Below are 23,461 nucleotides of genomic sequence, written 5' to 3' on the forward strand. Positions count from 1 at the left end.
CACTAAGGTACATGTCAGGTTCTGGGTCAAGTGTCTCACAGCCACTGGTCTCAAGACAACCCTGTGTTTCAGACACCTCTTTCCCCTCCCCCAACCCCTCCCCGGTTAACACTACTACCACTGGGTCTTGCCTAGAGCTTGGCAACATCCTGTTCCTGGCTACACTCCCAGCTCAGCCTGACTCCCAAGACCAAACCGTAGGTTCTGTAAAAGTTTTCTGAATTATGAGTCCAAAGTCCTGAGTTCTGAAGAGAAGAGTGACTTTAGGAAAGAAAGAGAGAACATTCTTTTATTTAGGCACATGTCAAGAAGCTTGTTCTTCCCACCAAAATAAATCATAGGTGTACCTGAAATAAGATAATAAATAATAAATAAGATAATAAAATCCAAAACAAACAAACAAAAACCTCTTTCCTTAAACCTCCCTTCTCCGGGCCCCTCCCTGCAAGTTGATTCACGCACACTCTTTCAGCTAAGTCAGGAATGGCCTAACTCTAGTTTCCCTTGTTAGAAGGCATGAATTGAAGCTGCCTTAGCTTCCTCTGTCTTTTTGTGACCTTCTGATGACCTGGGAGCTCCCCCCCCCCCCCCACTTTGGTTAGGGCCTCTCCATGCCTCAAATCTACACATCAGTGGGATTTATTTTTCCTTTTGTTTTTAATGGTTCCTCGGAACCATACTCATTTAGCAATCCCACCCACTTCCTTTCTTGTTTCTTTGGCCTGTAGGGGTTATAACCCACCTCTCCTCCGGGGCAGGCAGGTTCTTAGGGGCCCAGGGTGATTGATTGATTTATAGTTCTCCTTATGTTTGTTTGGTTGTTTTGTTTTGTTTTGTTTTTCCTTCTCCTATGGGGTAAAAAGCCAAATTGTGTTTTTCTTTCACTATTTACAACTTTGGATGTCAGCTAATAATCCTTCGATTTCTCTTCTTGTATTAGCCTTTGTTTTTTAGTATAATTATAGACCTCAGCACACCAGACAATCTGAGACTAAATTGGCCTATGTTTAGGCTGAAGAAATCATCTTGAAAAGTCAAAACCAGTACAGGCATCATGTTACTAAATTAACATTACTAGGGCCCAACACTAGGAGAAAAAGAAAATATTTAAAAAAAAAGAAAATATTTAAGGGGGCGCCTGGCTGGCCTAGTCGGCAGAGCTTGCGACTCTTAATCTTAGGGTTGTGAGTTCGACCCCCAAATTGGGTGTAGAGATTACTTTAAAAAAAAATCTTTAAAAAGATATATATATATAATATATAATGTATACATAATATATAATGTATAATATATATATTATATATATAATATATATTATAAATATAATATATATATATATTTCTTGAAAAGAAAGCAAGAAGAGGAAAAAGAGAGAATTGTACAATGTTTGACTTAGCCGGCTCAAGCATGTAGCCTCCCTATCCACCTTCACAGGGGTCAGGAAAAAGCCTTGGGTGAGCAGAATAACCACCAGCAGCAAAACTCTGTGATTCTGAGATACAACCATGCAATATGCCAAGTGCATTTGGCATAAAAGAAGGACGTTGCACAGAAAATTTTGTGGTTGTGTAAAGAATTCCACAGGTTGAATTAACTACAAAGAATGCATGCAACAAGCCTTATGACAAGCTTTCAAAAGCCTGACATGTCTCAGTGGTCTCTAAAGTAAACAAATCTCCCCCACCGCAGTATCGATTTCTATGGATTTGAGTTTCTGCTCTGAAATGATGTAACCTTCTACCTGGGGCAGCTTACAACTACCGAATGACAGAGAAACCGAATTCAAGCTCGCTTCTTTCATTCCTTGAAGAGCATGCCCTGCAGGGCTGCACGTTAGTATCCAGCAACCAGGAAATATTTAGTAAACAGAATTTGCACTCCATTTATTCTGAGTTTACTTTAAGAAGCCACTTATCTCTTTTAGAAGGACTTCCCTTGCCAATCACCTTTTGGAAAAAGCCTGGGAGAGACACTCCCCGAGGACGTGCAGAATCCTAGTTCAACAGATTGTTTGATAGAAATAAACAACTAAACCATCTACATCTTAGGATCTTCCCTTTTCCTTCCAAAGACAATCATTCTTTTCAGAGCAACCGAATCACGTACACGGATGTACACGCATGAACATACATGCACAAGCGCACGGGTGCACCCACACGTGCACATACACACTGCAATGTCTCCTCTGATACATCTTGAGAAACAAGGCCATAATTTCTTCTCCAATGATGGCTTATGCTAAAATACCTAAAATAAATAATAATTTGGGGGGGGGGAGGGGGGTGGATAGGAAGCCCTTAAAAGTCAAATTGTTCAACACTTATTTTAACAAATGATAAAATGGAGGCCCAGATTATGCTAAATTTCTTCCAAAAAGAATTTTGAGATAAGATTAGAATTTTTCCTTCTCTGATCTCTCACAGTGGGAAGATCAAAGGCTCTGAAGTCAGAGCAGCCTGGGTTCAAATGCTGGCTTTACCATTTACTGCCTTAGTGACCCTAAGTAAATTAATTTCTCTAAGCCTCCTTTTTCCCATCTACAAAATAGAGGTGATAACAGGTAAGGGGATCCTGAATACACCACAGTGAAGAGTGGTTTTTTTTTTTTTTTTTTTTAATCTTTCTGAACTCCTCTTATTTGCCTAAAAACAGAGACTCCCCCAAGAATTCAAATGTCACAAATGTCCTTGCCTGGGGTTTCACCAGGAAAGGTTGACTCCTATCACTGGAGATTAGTCAGCACCAGGATAAGAAATCACCTAAATAGACACTGTCACAAAATTATCGTGTCTCTCATCTATTCTCCTAAGGGCCCATGTATTTTCCTAAAAGTCCTTTGTTTTTCCATAAGTGCCCTTTCTCCCTCTCCCTTTCCCCTGTTAAGGTGGTATATAAACCCTAAATTCTCACCACCTCCTTGAGACACAATTTTCTGCGAACTCCAGCAAACATATGTGAATAAGAGTTTGTCTTTTCTCCTGCCACTCTGTCTTTGGCCGGTTTAGTTTGCAGGCCTCTGCTTATTAAACCTAAGAGATCAGAGAAAAAGCTTTCCCTCCCTGGCAGAGTTACCCACAATGAGCAAGACGCTGTTCTAAGATCATTTAGCGTATTAATTCATTTGCTTCCCACCACATTCTTATGTTATTTCCATTTTAGAGATGAGGAAACTAAGGCATAAAGAGGTTAGCCAACTTACTTCAAGTCAGACAGCTAGAACTGGTGGAGTGAGGATTCGAAGCTAACAGCTAGCTCCGGAGCCCTTGCGCTTAACCACCGTGTGAGAGTAATCTCTACCTCACGAGAGAGTACCAAAGATTAGACAGGATCCCCTTCATCCAGTCTGACACACAGGAAGGGCTCAAAAAAATGTAGATTCCATTTTTACTATCAGAAAAATGTGATGTGTTGGGGCTCCTGGGTGGCTCAGTCGGTCGATTGACTGACTTTGGCTCGGGTCATGATCTCAAGATTCGTGAGTTCGAGCCCCGCGTCAGGCTTTCTCTCTGTTGTCAGCATGAAGCCCACCTCGGATCTTCTGTCCCCCTCCCTCTACACCTCCACTGCTCATGCTGTCTCTCTCTTTCAAAAATAAATAAAATTTAAAAAAAAGAAAAAGAAAAATGTGATGTGTCAGTGTGCTGTTGATGAACCTAGAATGTTTCCTGTCTCTCATCAAGGGATTAAGGTAGAACAAGGAATCTAATGTATAGCTAATATTTACTATTTTGTGTTTCAATTAGCTATAGCTTGACAGTGTGGAGGGTGTGGGAGTTCCCGAAGGAAGACAAGGACAAGAGAGTCAGCGGGTAAAACTCTGATAGGATTACCCAGCACCACCCAATTGACCCCAACATCCCAGTGACTAAAAAGGTGTGGGCTTTGTTTTGTTTTGCTTGTTTTACCACAGAACAGGAATATTTGTCTCAACCCTGACGGAACGTGGATGAATTATCCCACAAAGTCCCTGGACTCTGATTCCAGGCCTGTCAGCAATCTTGGAATGAGGAGTCCAGCGTGCCCTCCCCTTCATCCTGGGAAGGGAGTGGCCCATGAGATGGGCAATACCCACACTGCTGTGGAGGAGTGTAAAGCAGATGTTAAGAACCTGAGCTTTTGAAGTAAACAGACCCAGTAACAAAAATACTAGCTTCTCCACAACTTACCTGGGGGACCTTTGGCAAATTAAGCTTCATTTAAACTCTGAATTCCTATTTCCTCAACTCAAAGACGGAGATTTACTATCCCTACAAAATCGATCTCATAGGATAGATGGGCCAGCCTCGCGGTAATAGCTCAAGGCATATTCTTCGGTAAATTTGTAAACTGACTTTGTGATTTGTCAGCCACCAGCAGGGAGTCTTCCATGATTCTTTCCTCCCCCACACAGAAAAACCATCCCCTGCCCTCTGAATTCCTGCAGTGCTTCTGCATCTCTTCGGGGGAAATGGGCGATGTGACTTTCTGTATGCCAGAGAAAAGAGCTAAGCACTTGACATGCATTTTTTTCCCCATTTAATCTTGATAACATTATGAGGTAAGTACTATTATTATCTCCTTTTTTTCACAGATGAAAAGAGGAAAAATTAAATGAGGTTAAGAAGCTGGTCGAAGATTACACAGGTAGCTAGTGATGAAGCTAATATTTGAACCTACAAGAGTCTAAATCCAGAGCCTGTGTTTAAGTTATGTTATGTTAACTTTACGCTCTCTGTTACTCTATACCTCATCATTATTGATATTCATTATTAGTTTCATTCCGAGGCTGAAAGTTCAAATTTTGTGTCCAATTTATCTTTTTTATGGCACTCAGAACATTCTGTAAACACAATAGGAATTGTGTTTTCTTATTATTGAATGAATGAATGAATGAATGAATGAATAAAAATTATATAATTTTTATTCCCCAGAGCCTGTTCAATCATAATTATTTGTACTAAGCGCCTTACATCAATTGTCTCATTCAATCCTCACAACTCCATGAGCTAAGGGCAATTATTCCCATTGCTCAGCCAGTGAAACCCCAAGGCTCACCAAGACTAAGTAATTTGTCCAAGGTCGTATCGCTAAGTCACAGATCTGAATTCTCATCTGGGAAGATTGAACACCCTGACCAAGCTTGTAACCATCATTCCACAGCTGAGAACCAGCTCTGAATGGAGGTGGCCTCATCAAACCACAGACACATATCGTGGGCCACTCAGCCAGCATTTCTTCTTTTAAAAGATTTTAACTCTTGGGATGTGTCTGGCTGGCTCAGTCGGTGGAGCATGTGACTTGATCTCAGGCTTGTGAGTTCAAGCCCCACACTGGGTGTGGAGCCTACTTAAAAATCAATCAATAACAAATTAAACTTTTTAACTCCTAATTGCTTTCGTCAAGGAGCAATGTTTTTAAAAATTTAATGTTTATTTTTGAGAGAGAGAGAGAGAGACAGAATGCAAGTGGGGGAGGGGCAGAGAGAGAGAAGCAGGCTCCAGGCTCCAGGCACAGAGCCCCACGAGGGGGCTCGAACTCATGAGCTGTCAGATCATGACCTGAGCCGAAGTCGAACACTTAATCGACTGAGCCACCCAGGTGCCCCAAGAAGAGCCTTAAATTTTGGATAGAGATCAGTGGCAATTTCAAAATTTCCTCACAGGAAGGGTTTGGGAATAGCAATTTCACTGTAACTGAGGTGGAGAGGGAAGGAAGGACAAGGAGTTTTGTTTTGATTATTATAAAGCTATATTTTCATAGGAGGCTCACTATTTTTTAATCAGGTTCTAGTGTTTTTTGTGCATCGCCAAGAGATAATTGCTCTTCTGTTTGAGGGTATATTTTAAAACGTGTGTTCCATGAATCTGTACGTGGACCAGTCTTGCTTACCATTTCTTTAAAGTGATTTAAACATCAATAAAGTGAAGTCTCAAATTTAGAAAAAGACACCAAGGTTTTCTGGCAATTGCAAAACCAACCTGATAGGAATAAACGTCAAGAGGATCTCGTGGCGCTGCATGAGTGGGAGGAGAACATTCGCGCTCAGTGGAGGTGGTTCACGTAATGCCAACAGGAAAAGAGAACCCCCCCTCGTTCTCGGGAGACCAAGGCTTTCTGAGTGCAGACGTGATCCAGGAAAAAGATGATGGCATCATTGCAGCCCATTCCCTGAAGAAGTCGGTCCAAAGCATTGTGGCAGTTACAAAAGCAAGCATCATCAGGAAGGATGTTAAAAACAAAATAGAAAGCACAGTCTTATGAGTGCTCGCGCACACACGCACACACTCACACACACATACACACGGAGACACCAGAATTCATCTGCTACAGAAACACTGGGTAGAGTTCCAGTCATTAAACCTCCAAAATGTCATAATGAAACTGGAACATGACCAAAGAAGATCACTCAACAGTGTTAAGGTTTGTAAAGAAACTAGAGAGACTTTAAAACGCTTCAGCCTGAAAAGACAAAATATGAGTGAGCATTGGTAGGCCAGAATCTAGAAAATCACAAAGGTATTGATAGAGTGACACCAAATCACAGCAGAGCAGACCTAGAAGCCCTGGTGAAATTAGAATAAAGTATTTTTAGGGAGATTCAAGTGCTACTTTATAGAACAGGGAACAAACTAGCAACAACAAAAATAACTCTAAGAGAGCCTATAGTAGTGAGCTCATGAAAACTTATGATGCAGTTATAGCTAAACTATGTGCTCAACTTTTTGACGTCCATGTTATGAAAGACATCCATCAAGTTCCCTTTTACTCTATTCTTTGAAGACCCCAGGAGAGGAGATGCTAGAAGAAATTAACTACTGGTTTAAAATCTACAGCATATCTGGTAATTCCCAAACTGGTCAATCAAAAGAATCACTTGTGGACCTTAAAACAAACAAAGAAAAAAACAGATTACCAGGTCTAATTCAGTAGATCTGGGACTTGGAGACCCAAAGAGAAAAATCCTTTCCATAAAATAAAAAAAAAAATTTTTTTTAATCCAGAGAGTAATCTGATTGACTGGATTTGAATCCTGTCTCATCCCTGAACCAATCACTGAGAGGGGAAACTGACACACTCTTCTTGCCCTGGCCTGGGGCCTGTACCCTCCGGTATGGTGGAAGTGGGGTTCTCCCCAGAAAGAAAGTGGGTGACTAACATTCAGTCTCCCCTTTTCCCCAAGTAATAAAACCTCAAGTATATTAAGGGAAGTACATGCCCGGATAAATGTTTATATTCCCCAGTCTCTCTAACTATGGCCATGTGGCTAATTTTGACCATTAAGTGCCTAGAATTTAACTCTGGTACAGGATTTCCAGGAAGCTTCTTTCAGGGAACTGACTCTGCAGGAAGCACACTCTTTTTCTTTCCTCCTTCCTCCTCCCTCCTGACTGAAATGTGGATATGATGACTAGCATGGAGCCACCATATTGTGACTGTGGGAATCAAAGCTTGAGTTTCGAATGATCCCATGAAGTTGCCCTTACCAGGCCAGCATTTCTCACCTCCTGACTTTTACAAAAGAGAATAAATCCTCGCGAGTTTTGACGATTTTTAGTGTTCGTTCACTATTTTAGGCTTCTGAACCTAATTCTCCACTGAAACTGTAGGATTCTGTAACCAGATGTTGTGGTATTATGATTTATAAGAAATACATACATTGGTCTCTGTCCCAGTTCCTGACACAGGGCTCCTGAAACCCTTGCAATTTCCTGGGTAATAAGGAGTGTCTTTCATTCTCGTGAGGTGACTCTGAGTGGGATCCTAGATGGCTGGTGGGTGAGGTCTGGTTCCAGGAAAGAAAAAGCCATGATTAGAAGTGTGGAATTTTCAGTTCTGCTTCCCATTCCCTTTACAAGGAAGAAAGGCTAAAAAGAAAAAAAAATGGAGTTAATGAGCAGTCATATGCCTGTGTGATGAAACCTCCACAAGAAATCCCAATAGCGTAGGGTTCAGAAAGCTTCTAGGTAGATGAACACATCCCTGACAGAAGTATGGCATGTCCCTATTCCATGGTTCCAGAACCTTCTGCCCTTGGGACCCTCCCCAACTTTGCCCCATTTCTTCACTTAGCTTTATCCTTTAACATATCCTTTTATAATCTAATAAACATGTTTCCCTGAGTTCTGTGAGCTGTTCTAGCAAATTCATTAAACCTGAGTAGAAGGTTGGGGGAACCTCTGATCTGTAGCCAATTTGGACAGAAGTTGTGTGTAACCTGCGGACCCGCTCCTTGCTGTTGGCATCTGAAATAGGGTGGAACCAGTCTTCAGGACTAAGTACTTAACCTGTGGGATTGGACACTATCCCCTGGTAGATAGTGTTAGAATTGAATTACATTGTAGGACGCCCAGCTGGGGTCATAGAGACCCCAGAGAATTGCTTCCTGTGGGAAAAAACGCCACACATTTAGTGACCAGAAGTGTCAGAAGTGAAGTGCTCTGTGAGTAGCCAAGGAGACACAGAAGAAAGACCCACAGGAAGGAAGAACTGGAGTTTTTCCAGTTCAAGATGTAACTAACAAGAGAGGTGAGGTTCACCAAAACCACAGTTATTTTTACACTCTGCAGATTCTCTTTATTTTTTTTTAATGTTTATTCATTTTTGAGAGAGAGAGAGATAGAGTGCTGAGAGAGAGAGAGATAGAGTGCAAGTGGGGGAGGGGCAGAGAGAGAGAGAGGGAGAGGGAGACACAGACTCTAAACCAAGCTCCAGGCTCTGAGCTGTCAGCACAGAGCCTGATGCAGGGCTCGAACTCATCAACTGTGAGATCATGACCTGAGCCTAAGCTGGACACTTAACCGAATGAGCCACCCAGGCGCCCCTGTAAATTCTCTTCAAATTTTATCACTCATATCTCTGAACGTTCTGATTTTTGCTCTCTGTTCTGTACTTTGAAAAATACTTTTGCAAGACCTTATGAAGAATTTGTCTTCTACTACTTCCAAAGCTAGCCACAATTCATCACCTACAATTCTAACATCCCTTTTGCTTCTCTGTGAAAAACCACCCTGTCTTCCAAAGTTGGTTCAAGATTTAGTCTACCCCAAAACCCTTCCAGACCAGCCCCACTTAAGTCTAAATCATCAAATGTAGCTATTCTTTCAACTCAATCTTTCTAACTCTGTTTCCATGTTTATTAAATAGATTCAATTCGTGGTTTTCAAACATTTTAAGCCACAATTCCCTTGATTCGAAAACCATGGGCCTCTAAGACATCCATGCAAGATTATGCAGGTTGGCCATGCATTTTTATCACTGCCTTTCTGATTGGCACCTTTTAGAGTTGTGCAGTGCACTATCCACCCCAAATGCACCTACATCCATCCCTGAGGGGGAACAAAGTTTGAAAAGCATTGCACTGATATTTTCAGTGCATATCATCCATAAAAGACTAGTATTTAGAATATCAAAGCACTGCTTATATCAATTTAAAAAAAAACATAAATAACTCAATTGAAAACTTGGCAAGAGATTTGAATGGGAACCTTGCAAAATATAATCTCCTTTGACCAATCAAGACAAGGACTCACCCTCATGTGGAATCCGATGATGAAAATTAAAATCATAATAAGTAATCACTTCATATCCTCAAGGTCAGCAAAAAAAAACCAACTAAGAAGTCTGACAATGGCAGGTGTGGACAAAAATACGGAACAATATGAAAACTCAAATACTGGTGGTGGTGAGGTGAATTGGCACAACCACCCCATCATCTGAAGTTGGGGATCTACCCAGGTTATGCCAATTTTACTCCCTGGTATATCCCAGGGAAATGTGTGCACGTATGCATCGGGGTACATGCACAAAGATCTACTTAGCAGTATTGTTCATAATAGTTAAAAATGGAAAAAACTCAAATGCCTATCAAAGTAAGATGATCTACTACAATAGAATACTATGAAATACAATAGAATACTAGTTTGCTTGAAAACAATTCGCTGTCATCGCACCCAATAACTTTGGTGTGAATCTATCTCAAACAACATTTTCTCTGCCAACATGAAAACATTAATACTCTTTTATAAAACTATTTCATATTCTATTTTACGGTCAATCTTAAGGATTTTTTTTTTTTGATGGTATTGCTCTGTTGTGAATGTTAGAGACAGATGAAAACAGGGCTGGATTGAGAAAATAATGGCACCAGTTCTTGACAACTATAATGTAGATGAGATGGGATCATGAGACTCATCTGGGTCACTATGGCTTCTTAAAGTCTGACATTCGGTCTCCACATAAGATGTGGCAGACAGTGTTTCCCCAAAATGGCTACAACAATATTTTCCATCCCATGTTCTCTTCCAGAATCTTACCCCACCTTCATCTCCTGTCTTTGAATGGCGTAGATATCGGCATACAGCGGAAGTAACTTCGAAGACTAGGTCCTAAAAGTCAGTACAGTTTCCACCAGGCTCTCTCCCTTGGGGTCTCACCTATGGAACTCAGACACCGTACTGTGAGAAAATTTAAGCCACACGGAAAAGAAGCAAAGTCTCTGGCCCTAAGCCCTGACTGTGCTTCTCACTGACGGCCAATACCAACTTGCCAACCATGGGAATGAGCCATCTTGGAAATGGAGCCTCTGGCCCACAGTCGAGCTACTCTAGATAATAAGACCCTGAAGAGAGATCAGCCTTCTCTGCAGAGGTCTGCTCAAATGCAGACTCAGGAAGAGAATAAGTGATTATCGTTGTTTGAAGCCATTAAGTTTTGGGGTGGTCTGTTACATAGCAGTAACAACCAGAACATAAAGGAGTGTTCCTGCTATAATTGCCCTGGGAGCTACATGCTCCCCCAAATCCCCTTCTTTGTCCTGTCTTCTTTCTTCCTTCTCCTGTTAATATTTGCTGTAGGAATGAAACTGGACCTAATAAAAAAGGCTTAATGTAATACTTAGGTTGTCTCCAAAAGCAGGTAAGGGGGAATTCTAGCTTAGAAGAAGCTGCTTTTTTAGACTTGCTTGATGCTTAGCATATAATCAAGTCTTGAATGGTATTTCTTCTTTTTTCCTTTGTGTGTTAAGGGTTCATTTTTGAAGATACAAGCGGTCCAAAACTTCTCTTTCCTAAAAAGCACTGGAGATAAATACACTCTCAAAAGGTATTTTCCATGACAAGACAGGGAGGTAGGTGGGTCAAATTGCATACATGTCGGCTGTTAATCCTTTCATATATAAAATATCATGCCTAAAATGTAATTTTGACTATTGCAGCCTGTAGGGACATACAAGGACCTGCCTGATAGTTCCTTGGGGGATCTGCTTTGATTTGGGACACTAGCAGAAAGATTAAGTGGTCAAACTTCGAAATATGACATTGCCTTCAGCCTTTGAGGGCTCGTTAAGTCTTCCATTGCCTTTGATTTCAACCTTGTTTCATTGAATCAGTGCAACACAGATCAAGGCCTGGATAAATATTTGTGAAGTGTTTGAACTTTGTTTTGTGCCCTTAAATACTCTTAGGAGATCAATTTTGGACTTTAAAGAAGTTTGAGGATTCCATCATCAGAACCGGACTGATTCAGGGCCAAATGAGATAAGAACACAAGAGGAGTAAGGGTATTTGAAAGTCCGCAGGATCTTCTCAAAAATGATTATTACTGAGTAACTGCAACTAAATTTGTACCCCACCCAAATCCTCTTGAAACAGTGTAATGTCCAAAGAATGATTTTTTTTTAAAAGATGAATTTTCAAGAATACTTAACGCCAGCTACAGCTATGTCTCTGTGTCTGTCTCCCTTTCTCTCTCCTCCCACATCAGCTTTCCTTCAGGAGGGATCAGAGTGAGGAAGTGAATTCTTTGGGGTCAGTTCACTGTGTAATCCTGAAAAGGGTGTGTGGGCAGGAGTGTGGGCCGGCTGGACACATGCTAGCCACCCTAGAGATCCTTAGGAAAATCAGTTTTGTAATTTATGTGCTCATGGACCCAGTATAGGGCAGGTTCTCCATGGAGAGAGAAGAAGGGACACCACATCCCTCCGGTGACACATCAGCTGGGGTCCTGTGGCTTTCTCATGATTTTACTGTTGAATTTGGGTTTAATTTGGCAGGCCACTTAATCTCTGCTTCCTCCACTGCCTCAGCCATGAAACGGGGTCACCACTTCCTAGCCAACCCAAGGGCACCTTGTAAAAACGAGCAAAGACCAACGACAAACAGTTTACAACAAGAGCTAAAGCTTCAAAGCTGCATTCTACCACTTGCCATTCGATGACTTTAGGCATCTCTCTGCCTCCATTTCTTCAGTGACAAATAAGGGTGATAATAGGATCGATCCCACAGAGCTGTTTTGAGCATTAAGTGAGATGATATTGTGCATCTGATACCCTTCATAAATGTTACTTGTTTTCGCCTGCTCCTCGTCTCATTTTATCATCTAACATGTGTCACCAATCCGTGACCAGAAGGCTGAAATTATGAGAGAATCCCAGAATGAAAGGTAAAGCCTCTCATTTTACAGACAAGGAAGAAGAAACTTAGGGAGGCTGGGTGACTGGCTCAGAGTATCTGGTTCATTAGTGAGAAAGCAAGAGTTAGAGTTCAGGTCTCCTAATTGCTGGGTCGGGGCAAGCCTCCAATTTTCACTCCTTTGGGGGCTGTGCGGATCTTTCTATCCCCAGATAAACCTTTCTTAGTCTGATTTTAATCTTAAGACCAGTAACCAGTGCACAGCCCCCATGAACCCTGAAGATAACCTCATCTCTGGAAAGGCAGCCTACCCTCCCCCCGACCCCCTCGTAGACCGGGAAAGGTAACGTTTTCTCCTGAGGAAGAGACCTGACGAAGCCACTAATGGGGACAGCAGGTGAGGAGGGAGGCCTGGGAGCCGCAGCTGCTGGCAAAGGTTGCCCTAGTAACCGTGCGGGCTCCATTCAGGAAGCAAGCCCAACTCTAAGATGCGAAATGATCGCCTTCACCAGCCCCTGCAAGCACAAAGGAGCCGAGGGGACTGAGGTACAGCCAGGAGAAAGGCAGGCACAGTGCGAGGTGGGGGCCCATGCTGTCAGTTACAACCTTCCACCTTCCATAGAAGAAAAAGAAAGAGAACAGCTCTTTGAATCTTCTGGCCTGCGTGAACCGTAAAAACCACCCATTTAATAGGAGTCCTTTTGTGGCAACAGAGGGGAAGCGGGCACCACTCTGTCACCAGCCTGATGAAACAATATGCCAGGAGAGGGGGGGTAGAAATCCCAAACACTGCAACTTTATGGGGGCCCTAAACTCTTCTTGCTCCCTCTCCCTTATTCAGACTAATGACAAAGGCCATTTGCTACCAATTTATTGGACTCTTTTTTTCCCCTCACAGCTTGAGCTGCTTAAACGCGGGGAGCCCCTTCTCCCCAAATCGCTGTCAGACACTTGCTGAATGGGCCAGGCTCAATTATGCTCCCTCCACAGGTTCAGCTCACACTGTGACCCTGCATGGCTTCCTGCTATTCATATGTGTTACTTCCCCTTTGTGGTAATGGCTTGTGGCACTTGGCCAGAAAACATTATTAATTTCAGAAGTGCACTGACAAACAACAAACCCACAGTGGAACTAGAGGAAGTGCTGAGGAGGCCAGCTGTCGGCTGGAGCAGAGCAGGAGGGGACTCGATGTATGCAGGTTCCAGGAGGAAAAGAGATGATAATCCACAAAGAGGAAATGCACTAAAATTATCCACAGTCCAGAGTAAAGAAAAAAGAAAGGAAAAAACGAAAGAGAAAAGAAATCAGAGAAAAGAAAGGGGGAGAAAAAGCACGCAGCTACTTGAGCTGCAGCTGGACAGGAAATTGCTAACGCTGCTTGCAAATCCCTACTTTGAACAGGCAGTTTAGGGAATGCCAGGAGCGGAAACCGTTCAGAACTGGATTAACACGAGCCAAGTTGAACTGCAACCCACTTCTCCTTTCTAAGCTCTGGTTGACTTGGGGCACCCAAATGGGAAAGACTGAGTTGGTACTTTTCTGCACTGTTTCTGTTTGCCCTCTAAACATGCTTAGTTGCCAGAAGTCACCCTGGACTGTTTGATACGATTGCCATAAAATCAGAGCCACTCGCCTCTCATAACGTAGATCACCAAATGATCCAACTGGCATCTCACACGCACCTGTGGGTGAAAAGCTCATCTCTCTCCTCGATGCAGGTGAAGGGGCTAAATTCATTTGAAAATTCTAATTCTTTTGATTTCCTACACCCGCCCTTTACTTTTATTTTTGGTTTGTGTATCTTTACACTTGGGACAAGGAGAGGGGATGTCCCAAGGAAAAAGACAGGATATTAAGCCTTTACCTCGAAAGGTACTGTTTAAAATAACTTCGACATAAGGTTCAGTAGTAGCGTCTGGCCCACATTCTAAACCAGCTAAGCACAAAGCACATTAGAACAGGAGTGGCAAAGTTTTAGCTCAAGTGTCAGTGTGAAATTTTAAAGCCCACATCCAGGCTTGGTGAGAAGCTTAGCTATGCCTGCCACATGTGCGGGAGCAAGGAAAGGGGAGACATCATTTCCGATTCACTTGATATTCCGACACTCGGATAGCTTGCAGGTAGAAGTGCCCCAGTAACAAACTGGCGCAACAATTATCCCTAGTTCTCCCAGGCATGTGTATTATCGAGTAGAAGGCCCTGACAGGGAAGGAGAGAGGTTAACACTGTGACTATCTTGTTATTCCGGAACCCCCTCTTTATGACTATTCAGGAATAGCCAAACTTTATACTTCACCAAGGTGTGCTGTATGGCTTCATTTTCCTTCAAGGGCATTCCTATTTTCTTAAATGAGCCAGAGTTGTATTCATAAAGTGTTGTCGGAACACATCATACAGCCAGTTCATTCTATGATGTCATCTTTATTTGAAGCAAGCGGTTAATGTCATAAACTACACCTGAAAAACATTCCTGGGATCGCTTAGGCGATGGGAACTTTGCCCTGCTGTTCCTGTAGTACTTTACAAGCCAATTTCACTTCCCCGCTGAAAAATTCCTTAAAAGTATCACTTCACAGGTAGGTACAATTAAAGAGAGATTTAAAAAAAAAATACACATTCAATAGCCAAAATAGTCATTTATTAATAATTTAAGGTTTTACATTCTTATAATAAATTTCAGCTCAAAACTTTACACCATGAACATAATGGGGCAACTTGACTCTCCCTTTCCACAATCATATGCACTTCACCTATCAACCGGGTACCCAAGCTCACACACACACTTCCAGTTTTATACAAATTTTTTTTTTTAAAAAAAGGAAAGAAACCAACCCAAAGTATTGCATTTGAGGTGACACTCCCTGAAGAATTTTGTACAGAGGTAATATACTGTTTAGCACAGCTGAAGTTTAAAAAAAAAAAAAAAGTGAGCCCATGATTTTGGTGTCTTTCCAAGATATCCCCTTTGAGACAACACAAGCCAAAATATTTACAAAGGTAAGGCATAGTCAAACTACATTAAGAAGGGGAAAAAAATCACAAGGAAGATTATATGAAAGAGAGTAAAGGCTGCACCATAACAAGGTCTCAGTGAGAACAGTGTCCACGAAAACGTGACTCAGAGTTGGTGAAGTCGAGCATGCTGCAAATATACCCTTTGGATTAGAAAAGAGCAAACATTTCTGGTTTTTCTGTTGTAAGAAGTGGCGTACTGCTCTCCCTTTGGATGATTTCTTTTAAACCCATCAAAGAAAAAACAAACGCAATTGAAACAAACACGGTCAAGTGATTTAAGATCAAATATTTACAATAATCAAATGGAGTATCAGATTTGTTTTCTTTATTATTACCTTTATTTATTTATTTATTTAATTTTTTATATTTTTTTTTGCAAACTGATACTACAAATACAGAGCTGAAACCTCTCTTTGGCTCCTCTATATGCAAAATTGAATCCGTCTTCACTGAAGACAGTATGTAATCAGTTCCAGGCGCAAAAAGAAACAGTCATACGAGGCCCTAAACACATGCTCCTCCCCTACCATTTGGTCCTACCCTATATACCTGGCGACCCTAGAATTCCAGTCCCTGCCTGGGTAGGCTGTACACACGGGCGGGGAGCGAACCTATGGCCCGTATCTATACAGCATGTTCTGTTCTTCCAATAAGAATGGAGCAAATCTCTCCCATGGTAATAACCAATTCCACACGTGGGAACCTCGTCTAATACAGACAACTGGTGTCATTCTGACACCTGCGGCCGTGTACAAAGAAAGCAGCCCAGCTGATGCTGCCAAGAGAAACGGCTAAAGGAACGGACACATCCGGTGAGGCGTGTGGGGCCTCTCACGTGGATTGCAGGGAGCCCGCCTGGTAGACGTTCTGGTTGGAGGGGGTGGTGAAATAGAGCTGCTGCGTGGGGGCCCGATTGTCACAGGGGCTGCTGAGTCCAAGCGTCCTCTCGAAGTCCAGCAGCTGGCCCATGAAGTTGAAGTTGGGCGAGATGTTGGATTTCTTCATCTTGACAATGTCATAAGCATCGTTCATTGACAGATTGAGCTTCTGCATAAGATAAGCCACAGTTACAGTGACCGAACGGCTGATGCCAGCCAGGCAATGCACCAAGACGCCACAGTTTTTGCCCCGGGCTTCATCTGTAAACACAAAAAGAAAGGCAAGCTTTCAGTAGACCGAAAACCACGCTTTGTGAATGATTAGCCTAAAAACTGAGTTAAAGGAAAAGACAAAGGAAAGAAAGAAAGAAAGAAAGAAAGAAAGAAAGAAAGAAAGAAAAAAGAATCGTGTGTGGCAGCTGGACCCTGCAGGCAGCAGAAAATGTATCATTGAGATAAAACATGTACACTGGGCACAATTACATATTTCAGATATTTTCTGAAAAGGGAGCTTTTGTATTAAGTTTCTGCCAACAACAACAACAAAAAATCCTTAATGTGTGCATTCTTTGCCTCAGCATGTGAATACCAGAAACCCTGCAATATGGTCTTGAATGCCTTTTATACAGACAAGCAGACTGCAAGGGTCTATTAAATTATTCTCCAACTGTTGTGCAGCTAACAATGGAGGTATTCAGGCATTTTAAAAGAGAGAGGGAAGTCACAGGGGACAGCCCATTAGGAGGAACAGGATGTCGACATGGCCTGAAAATGAGTTCCTTTGTAATAGGAAATGCATTACAATGCCTGGAGATTCGCTTCTCCAGGCTTCCAGCCCACAGTCCTTCCTGCTGGGCTCAGGTTACCCTCACTGTCTCACTGTGAACCCGTATCACAGTAACATTCAACTGAATTACAACATCTAGCATTCATAGGGCTTTCCAACAACTAACCTGATGTCCTAAAATAACTCTCAGATCTTTTAAAATTATAAAGCAGTGCTAAAATTCCTGTCAATGGGGAGGACTTCTAGCTAGCCTTTTCCGAGTCCAAAGACTGTGAGAAAATTCTGTTGCCCGATAATACACAGCCCGCTCTCAAATGACTGAATTCAAAGTGGCAGAAAGCACCATTTCAAAGACACCTGTGGTCTGCAGCCATGTCAAAAGGCACTTTTTCTTTCTTTCAGCAAGAAGATAAACCAGAATTCCCTGCTTGTAACATTAGAGACCTGCAATCAGACATGCTAACAGGCAGCAAGAAAGGTTAACAGCTTAAGTTCTATGAATGGCTAGGAATTTTGCATTTAAAAGTCTGAGGAAGGACTCTTAATTAGTCTCACCTATGAAAGAAATGGCCTCAGGGAAAAACTGGGACAGGTTTTGACTCCAGTGATCCGAGATGGGGATCTGCTTGTATTTAAACTCTCCTGCGTTCTCAAAGAGATTCGGCAAATTGGGGGTGACGTTCAAGATGTACTTGATGCCGAACTCCTCCAACACGTCCAGGTTGGTGGAGTCCTTGGCACAGCCCAAATAGAGGAAGGGCAAGATCTCCACGGGGAAAGAAGGCTGGCTGTTGGACAGCGGGCTGCCATCCGAGTCCGTTGCACTATTGGGGTCTCGGTCAAGGTCAGACTCAATGTCCGAGGAGGAGTCAGAGCTGATCCGCAGGCCCCCGAGCCCCAGCACTGGCAACGGTGGCGAGCTGCTGCTACATGAGCCGTCTAGATTCGTCTCGCAGTGCAGGGCGAACTCGGCTTGGAACTTACTGAAGCCACCTGCCAGGACGAGAAAGGCAATAGTGCAACCTGAGATCCCGTAGTAGTTTTCACAGCTAGTGAGAGCCGCGGCCGGGCGCAGGAAACACCCCAGCACCCTACGAACCCCCTACACACAGACCCAACTATAACAGAAAGACACTTAAATGTGTACCCTCGCGAGTGGAACGAACAGGCCCGCCTTCCCTGGAAACCCTTCTTTTAAATCCAGAGATGCATAAAAGGGCAACTTTTAAAAATATTTTGAGGGACCAGGAGGTACGATCTGCACACACACACACACACACACACACACACACACACACACACCATGACCTCTCCCGTCCTGCAAATCTCGATTCAAGATCGAACGATAGAAAGCAGGGACAGGTGGAGGAGACTCCCGGTAGGCAGGAGGAATCATTAGAAAGAAACAACCCGTGCCTGTGGCCGGAAGCTGGTGGATTCTGCGCCAGCCTGCTCGCGAGTGCGGGACGCTCGAGGTTCGCAGCCGGTAGCTGGCGGCTGTCCCCCGACCCCGCGGCGCGACTCAGAAGCGCCAGTCAAGCGCAGCAGGGCCACTTGCAGTCCTCGTGCCCTGCCCGCAGCGCACAGCCCCGCGACCCCCGCCCGGCCCCGCGCGCGGGGCTCCCCCGGCGCGTACCTTCCAGGTAGAACGCTCGGCAGCCCTCGTCCTTGAGCTTCTTGAGCAGCAATCCAAGCACCGACTCGCCGCCGGTGTTCTCGTTCCAGTCGCTGCTACTCTCGTCGTAAAGCACCACGGTGTCGGTGCCGCAGCGCCGGGTGAAGCGGTCCCGGTCCTCGCCACGGGTGAAGAGCGCGCGCACCGGCAGGTTCCCCTTTTGCAGGCGCCGCAGCATGATGCCCGGGATGGCCACGTTGATGGCTGACTCGATGTGCGACGACTCATACAGTTCCTGCGGCCGGCAGTCCATCAGCAGCAGCCGCTCGTTGCCCAGCTCCAACTGCTCGTTGAGCCACGCCACGGTCTTGCTGATCGCCATTTCCGACGCGAAGGGCACGGGTCTGAGCGTATCTATCATGGGGGTCGAGCTACCGGAGAGGGCGGGGTGCCTACCAGACGCCCCTCGGGGCAGGCATAGGCCGAGCGCGCTGCGCGAAGCTGCCGCTCTCTGAGCGGGGTTTAATTCCACCTCGTCCTTCCCAGACCGTGTTAGCGGTTGGGGAAAGCGAGACAGAAGTGAAGCCGGCGGTTCCCGCTGCACCCCGCTGCAGCCGCTCGCTCTTGGTGTCAATGAATCTCTTTGAATGAAGCTGCCCAGACAGTTTTGTTCCTCCCCAGTGAATGAAATCCAATTAATTCGGACTCCCTGCTACTAAGAGGGGAGGAGAAAAAAAAAAAAAAAAAAAAAAGTCCAGAGGCTCCTAATCCCTCCCTTCAAGGCTGCACCTCAAATCCGCCCAGGCGTCTTTCTCCTCGGATTATTCAAACCTCGATTTGCTCACTCTCCCTTGGACTCAACCCTCGCACACCCCCTGCGCGAGGCAGCTCCTCAATGGATACAAACAGCGAGCGTCTCAATGGATACATTCTCCCGGCCAGCCAATGAGCGCGCTGCGGAAGGGGCTGTTGCCGTGGGGACGGGCCGGCTGGAACAGGTTGTGTTGATGAATTGTTAATGAGTTTGTCATTCACAAAAACGGAAAGGAATTTCCGCTCCGGATAAGCCCCAGTGCAAACAAGCTGCAACAGCGGGCTCGGCGGGAGGAAGGAGAAAGAAGAGGAGGCGGCGGCGGAGGAGGAGCGGGGCACATAAACCAGGGCACTTCAGTTGTCTCATGTTTCCTTCTGTTGAGAGTTCACACTTCGCGTCGGAACTTTTGCGCACAAATGGTGCAATTAGCAGGCACAAAAGCCCTTGTTCGTGACGCCTGTGTTCGCAAGCTAGCTTTAAGAAAACTTGTGCTTTTTTTCCCTTCTATTCCCTTTAAACTCATTTGGACAGGAGTTTCGCCTGAACCCCCCCCCCTCCTCCGCCCTTCTTTAGGCGGTGTGTGGCATTTGTTTGCCAGTTTAAAAAGCCCAGCTCTGTTTGCTCTGATGTTCTTTTAGCTGAGGCTGTGTTGGGGCTGGTGAACTGCCTGGGCTTTAGTGACCGATGAGGTGTTAAATGCTAATCCAACATCTTTCGAAACAAACTAGGATTTTGTTGGAACATTTTCAAGCAAGCAAGCAAACAAACAAGTGCCTGGTTGTCCAGATAATAGGAAGGAAGGTTGATGGGGGTTTTTTTGTTTGTTTTTAATAGCGTTTAAATTACTTTATTTTGTTTTTAAACAGTGGAGCCTGCAGAAACAAACTGGTTGGACAGTTCGATGCTTTTATTCCCCTCCAGCGGCCTGGGGCGTTATGAGCCATTGTTCCGGGGATCCAAGCCCTACCCCCCCCGCTTTCCTGCGGTCACCCACCGCGCGCTGGGGGGTTGCGCTCGTTAATCATTACTGGGCAGCTAGCTCGGCTTCCGACGGAGGAGCCGGTCTGGCGCGGTTGCCGGGTCTAGGTACATTCTGGGCGCGCGGAGCCGGGCGGGCTGCCCCCACCAGCGGCGTGTCGTGGGGAAGTCCTACCGCAAGGCCTGCGGGGGCCCGCGCAGGCTCCGCGATCAGCTACGGTAGACTAGAGAGGCCTGTCAGAGGGGAGCCTTCGGTCTCACCCTGACAGCCCCCTCCACTGCGGGTCGCAGGGCACTAGCGAGCACCAGCTGCGCCTGCGCGCTGCGCTCCTGGCCAGCACCCGGTCGCCCCCGCCTCCTGGCTCAGCTGCGCTGGGCGTTGGGCTACCCTGAGGTCGGGTGGGGGGCCGAAAGCGGGCCTCTGGGGTTCCGACGCGGCCTGGGGTGGGTAAGAGGCGAGGAGGAGTGCCTGCCGGGACCCCTTGCTCCACGGAGGGCTGGGAGTCGCAGGGAACGTCTCGGCCGCTCTGCAGGGCCAGCAGGTAACTGAGGAAGTGCCGGCCAGGCGGGCTCGCTGCTTTCTGCCGCGGCGCCGGGGAGCAGGGCGGGCCGGCAGGGGGCCGGATGGAGGCGGGGCCGGGTGGGGGCCGCGGCGGCGAGGAGACGCAGACCCCGCGCGCAGAGCTCTATTGTTATATAAAAGTGCCGCGGCCTGCCCCTCCCGAGCGGAAAACCACCTGTGTACCGCCGGCCGGGCGCTGGGGGCAGGGGGGCCCCGCGGCCGGAAAGCGCGGGCCCTAATCCGGCCTCCCCTCCCTAACCCCCGGCGGAAAAGAGGCCGCGCATAGTCCCGCCGCCGCCGGGGAGGCGGAAGCGGGGGCAGTGGTTCGAAGGGGAGCGTGTCTCCCCAAGTGCCCCTCCCGGCGCCCACCGCGAGTATAGCGGAGGGCACCTGAGGTCGCGGGGTCTCCCCCAGCCAGACGCCCCGCACCCACGGGCCTGCCTGCTGACGCCCCGGCTCCGATTTGCATTTTTAGTCACCCGCCTCTTCCTTGGTTTGGGGAATGTAGGCTAAAAAAAGGCGGCTGCGAGGCCCAGGTTGCCAATTTTGGAGCTGTGCTGCAAGCAGGCCGCCCCTGGAGGAGCGTGTTCAACGAAGGTGGGGGTTGCCGCGCGCTCTCCCCGCGCCTTTTTTGGGCATCCCTTGGAACAAAATTCCCATATTTCACTGGGTATCATCTAGTTCCAACTGGAGGAGGCCTGCGCTGGAGTTGAAGCCTCCGATCCACCCCCACCTGTTACAGGCCTTCCCACCCCAAGACGTTCCAGTCACTGGGTCCTGGGGGCGAGGCAAGACGCTCGGCAGTAGAACTGCGAAGGGTAAAATCTTTCAGCCTGGGATCTCCAACAGAAGAGACAGGGAGGGAAGTCGGTTGTTACTTCGCTATTGTAAAAGTGCACTACCTGGGCATGAATTTGGGAGGATAACCGCAACACTTCTCAAACCTGAAGACAGAGCCGCTTAGTTTGACCTATGCTTCCGAATCCTACATCAACGGAATGTCAGTTCTTCTCAGCACTTTCTAGAAAATGCCATTCGGACCACTCGGTTCTAAGAAGAGGGGCGTAAAGGGTCTTTGAAGCGTGGTGGCCAGGGTTGAAATTGTGCCCCGATCACTTCCTAAACGTGTGGCCTTGGTTAAGTCATCTTTTGTAAACCTCATCTTCCATGTGGCATAATGAAGATAATAAAAATATCCACTTAATAGGTTCTCTGAGATGGTTAAATGGGTGAAGCTTCCTGGCCTGATGGTGATGTGCTATTGGCTGTTGATGTTTTTATCGCTCTTAATTCCCAGCCTGCACAATGGTCTGAGTCCTTTTCATCCAGATGCCCTTTGAGGCCTGCCTAACAGCCCGCCTGGAGCTTGGCAGTCTACAGAAAAGCCCTCTGAGGAATGCCCCAGGCAGTTTAATCCATCCCAATTCAGCTGTCAAACAAAGCAGGTGCTGTTACAGACCAGTGTCAAAATCCTTTAAGATGGCTAACACAAAGTACCCCCCTACCTTTCTAACTTCTGCCTAACTGGTCCCCTATTAAACACCCTCTTCTCCAGCCACACCAAAATGATAAAATAGAAACAACATGTAGATTGCACATTTACTACGCGGAAGGCTTGGTTTTGATTTCTGTGTTTACGTGCATGATTTTGGTCAGTTTCCAGAAAACCCCATGAAAATCATCCCCATTCACAGCGCTTAAGGAATTTGCACGAGGTCACATAGTAACAAACAGTGGGGTCAGGATTTGAGGTCAGACCATTAAGGATTAACACATATGCGTCTTATAGGGTATGATGGAGACCACGCACTGCGCTGTTCCTGCCAAAATTTGAAGGATTGAGTTCTATGTTTTGAATTTTGACCACCAGGCCTTTTCATCTTCACATAGTCTGTTGCACCCTCCCCATCAATGTCAAAGATCAAAAGTTAGACTTTTTTCCCTGCCGTTTTATATCTGGTTATCTTCTTTGCACACACCTCTTCATTAGTCAGCCGTGCACTAAATGCTGCATATCTTTCTTCCTCCGAATTTGTCTTAGATTCTAATCCTGACAACTGCCATTACTAATCTAGTGTGTCAGCACTGCACGTGGGCCTGGGTTCAAACCTTAGCTCTGTTACTCACGAGCAGTTTGATAGGAGAAAGTCACTTAGCCTCACTGGCCTCCATTCATTCGTTCATTCATTTGTTTATTCATTCACTCATTCACTCCTTTATTCTGGGCTCCAGGAAATCAGGGAATAAAGTGGGCAAGAATACCTACCCTTCCCCCACTCCAAGCTTACATTCTGTTGAAGACAGACAATAAACAAAAGAATTGTATGTTAGAAAGTGAAAGTGCTGTGGAGAAAAACAAGGGAATTCAGTAGTGTGTAAAATTAGGAATAGTTATACGTTCATTACGGCCCTAGGAGGATTAGAG

At 45.5% G+C, this 23,461-nt stretch overlaps 1 protein-coding gene and 1 long non-coding RNA gene across 3 annotated transcripts; one reads left to right on the plus strand and one right to left on the minus strand.

Annotated features, from left to right (window-relative positions):
- Window positions 1-15,003: 15,003 nt before the first annotated feature.
- Window positions 15,004-19,476, minus strand: DUSP6 (dual specificity phosphatase 6). Of its 2 annotated transcripts, XM_047864952.1 has the most exons (3): window positions 18,704-19,476; window positions 17,623-18,060; window positions 15,004-16,541 (listed from the first exon to the last, which is right to left on the minus strand). In XM_047864952.1, exons 1-3 carry the CDS (start codon window positions 19,101-19,103, stop codon window positions 16,234-16,236), a joined length of 1,146 nt encoding a protein of 381 aa, XP_047720908.1. In that variant the 5' UTR covers window positions 19,104-19,476; the 3' UTR covers window positions 15,004-16,233. The 2 variants fall into 2 exon arrangements, with proteins under 2 accessions (XP_047720908.1, XP_047720909.1); XM_047864953.1 differs by lacking the exon at window positions 17,623-18,060.
- Window positions 19,477-20,878: 1,402 nt separating this feature from the next.
- LOC125169547 (uncharacterized) lies at window positions 20,879-22,238 on the plus strand. Its single transcript, XR_007153723.1, has 2 exons — window positions 20,879-21,016; window positions 21,718-22,238. It is a non-coding gene; the product is annotated as an uncharacterized LOC125169547 (long non-coding RNA).
- Window positions 22,239-23,461: the final 1,223 nt, after the last annotated feature.

This window comes from Prionailurus viverrinus, chromosome B4, assembly GCF_022837055.1.
Source record: "Prionailurus viverrinus isolate Anna chromosome B4, UM_Priviv_1.0, whole genome shotgun sequence".
Lineage (NCBI taxonomy): Eukaryota > Metazoa > Chordata > Mammalia > Carnivora > Felidae > Prionailurus > Prionailurus viverrinus.